Source organism: Sorex araneus, chromosome X (genome assembly GCF_027595985.1).
Source record: "Sorex araneus isolate mSorAra2 chromosome X, mSorAra2.pri, whole genome shotgun sequence".
NCBI classification, from domain to species: domain Eukaryota; kingdom Metazoa; phylum Chordata; class Mammalia; order Eulipotyphla; family Soricidae; genus Sorex; species Sorex araneus.
In genome coordinates, this window is record NC_073313.1 from 167016770 (window position 1) to 167018739 (window position 1970).

At 67.9% G+C, this 1970-nt stretch overlaps 1 protein-coding gene across 3 annotated transcripts in view; it reads left to right on the top strand.

The window, feature by feature from the left end:
* The first annotated feature begins 1115 nt into the window (after positions 1–1115).
* The window catches only part of TSEN15 (tRNA splicing endonuclease subunit 15), a 12684-nt gene continuing 11829 nt past the window's right edge, over positions 1116–1970 (top strand). For 2 of the 3 annotated variants that reach the window (XM_004613787.2, XM_055120610.1), the window contains exon 1: positions 1116–1246. In XM_004613787.2, coding sequence (XP_004613844.1) covers positions 1190–1246 — 57 coding nt within the window. In that variant the 5' untranslated portion in view covers positions 1116–1189. Of the gene's footprint in view, positions 1247–1391; positions 1509–1970 lie in introns of those variants that run through there. The other variant, XM_055120611.1, reaches the window with a different exon arrangement.

Genomic DNA, 1970 nt, shown 5'->3' on the forward strand with positions numbered 1-1970 from the left:
GTGGAGACGCTACTGGCGCCCGCTCGAGCGTATCGAAGATCAGCGGGACGACAAGTGACACAAGTGATTTTTTACTTTAGCTGGGGGAGGGGGTGGGTTAACAGCCAGCAATGCTCAGGGCTGACTCCCGGCTCTGCACTCAGGAGCCTGGCAGTGCTCGGGGGACCCTATGGGATGCTGGGGATCGAACCCGGGTCGGCCGTGTGCAAGGCCAACGCCCTCCCCGCTGTGCTATCTGTCCAGTTCCAAGATTATTATTATTATTATTGTTATTTTTACCTTTTGTGTCCCACCCGGCGGTGCTCAGGGCTGACTCCCGGCTCTGCACTCAGGCATCACTCCTGACAGTGCTCGGGGGACCCTACGGGGATGCCGGGGATCGAACCCCGGCCAGCCACATGCCAGGCCAACACCCTCCCCGCTGTGCTCTCGCCCCGGCCCCTCTCTGGGTGCGGTTTGAACTGCCAGCACTCGGGGCCCCACTGGGAGTACTCAGGCCAGCACTGAGCTACTTTCTGTGTCCAGGGGATAGAATTTGCCAGTGACGTGGGCAGACCCTGCATTTTGGGGGGGTCCCTGCATTTTGGGGGAGCTCCTGCCTCCCTAACAGAACTAGGGGGGCTCCTCCCGCGCACCCCTGCCCCCAGGGAACCTTCCAGAACCAGCCTGGCCTGCAGCCCCACCTCAGTGAGGTGCCCAAACCCCAGGTTGTTCCAGCTGGGGGGCAGGCGCGCCGGGCAGGGGGCTCTGCACGCGGGGGGGGGGGGGCGGACCCCTCTGCCCTGCTGGGGCGGGGGGCTGCCCGCCCCACCTGGCGCCCCCAGACCCAACCCCGGCCCGGGGGAGGGGGAGGAGCTTGCAACCGGGCGGCGGCGGGTCCCGAGGCCCCTGACCCCTGACCCCTGACCCGGGTCCCCCACCTGGGCCAGGTCCTGGCCCCCCGCGCTGGCCGCAGCGTCCACCCCGCAGGGCCGAGCTCGGGGTCCGCAGGCGGGCGCAGGAGGGAGGGGACACGCGCCGCCCCCGAGACCCCCGGGCGGGCACCGAGCACGGGGAGGGGAGGGGGAGGCGGGGTGGAACCTTCCGGGGCGGAACCGCGGCCGGAGCGCGCGGAACCCGGAGCGCGCGGAACCCCGAGCGCGCGGGGCCGGTTTCCGGGGGACGCGGCCGGCGGCGGACACGTCGCGCGATGGACCCGGCCGGACCCTCGGGGCCCGGGGACGCCTGGGTGGGCCGCCACCCCAAGGTGCGCGGGGGTGGGGGGTGATGAGGGGACAGGGACGGCGGGGTCGACGGGAGAGCGAGCGCGGGGCTGGTGCAGTGACCCTGGGGTCGCCGGGAGAGCGAGCGCGGGGCTGGTGCAGTGACCCTGGGGTCGCCGGGAGAGCGAGCACGGGGCTGTGCAGTGACCTTGGGGGCGCCGTGAGCGTGATCGTGGGGCTGATGCAGTGACCCTGGGAGCACCGTGAGCGTGATCGTGGGGCTGATGCAGTGACCCTGGGAGCACCGTGAGAGTGATCGTGGGGCTGATGCAGTGATCCTGGGGTCGCCGTGAGAGTGATCGTGGGGCTGATGCAGTGATCCTGGGGTCGCCGTGAGAGTGATCGTGGGGCTGATGCAGTGACCCTGGGAGCACCGTGAGAGTGATCGTGGGGCTGGTGCAGTGACCCTGGGGTCGCCGAGAGAGTGATCGTGGGGCTGATGCTGTGACCCTGGGGTCGCCATGAGAGTGATTACAGGGCTGATGCAGTGACCCTGGGGTCGCCGTGAGAGCGAGCGTGGGGCTAATAATGACCCCGATGAGGATGACAGTGCTAGCGTAGTAGTAATCGTAGTGACAGTGATGAGAGGGTAACTGCTAGTGTGCACAGTAGCGGCAATATGGCAACGAGGTGGAGGACAGAGACAGTCAGCGTAGTGACAGTGAGGGTGCTGATAACAGAGTTATCAGGGATCATGGCAGTGACGGG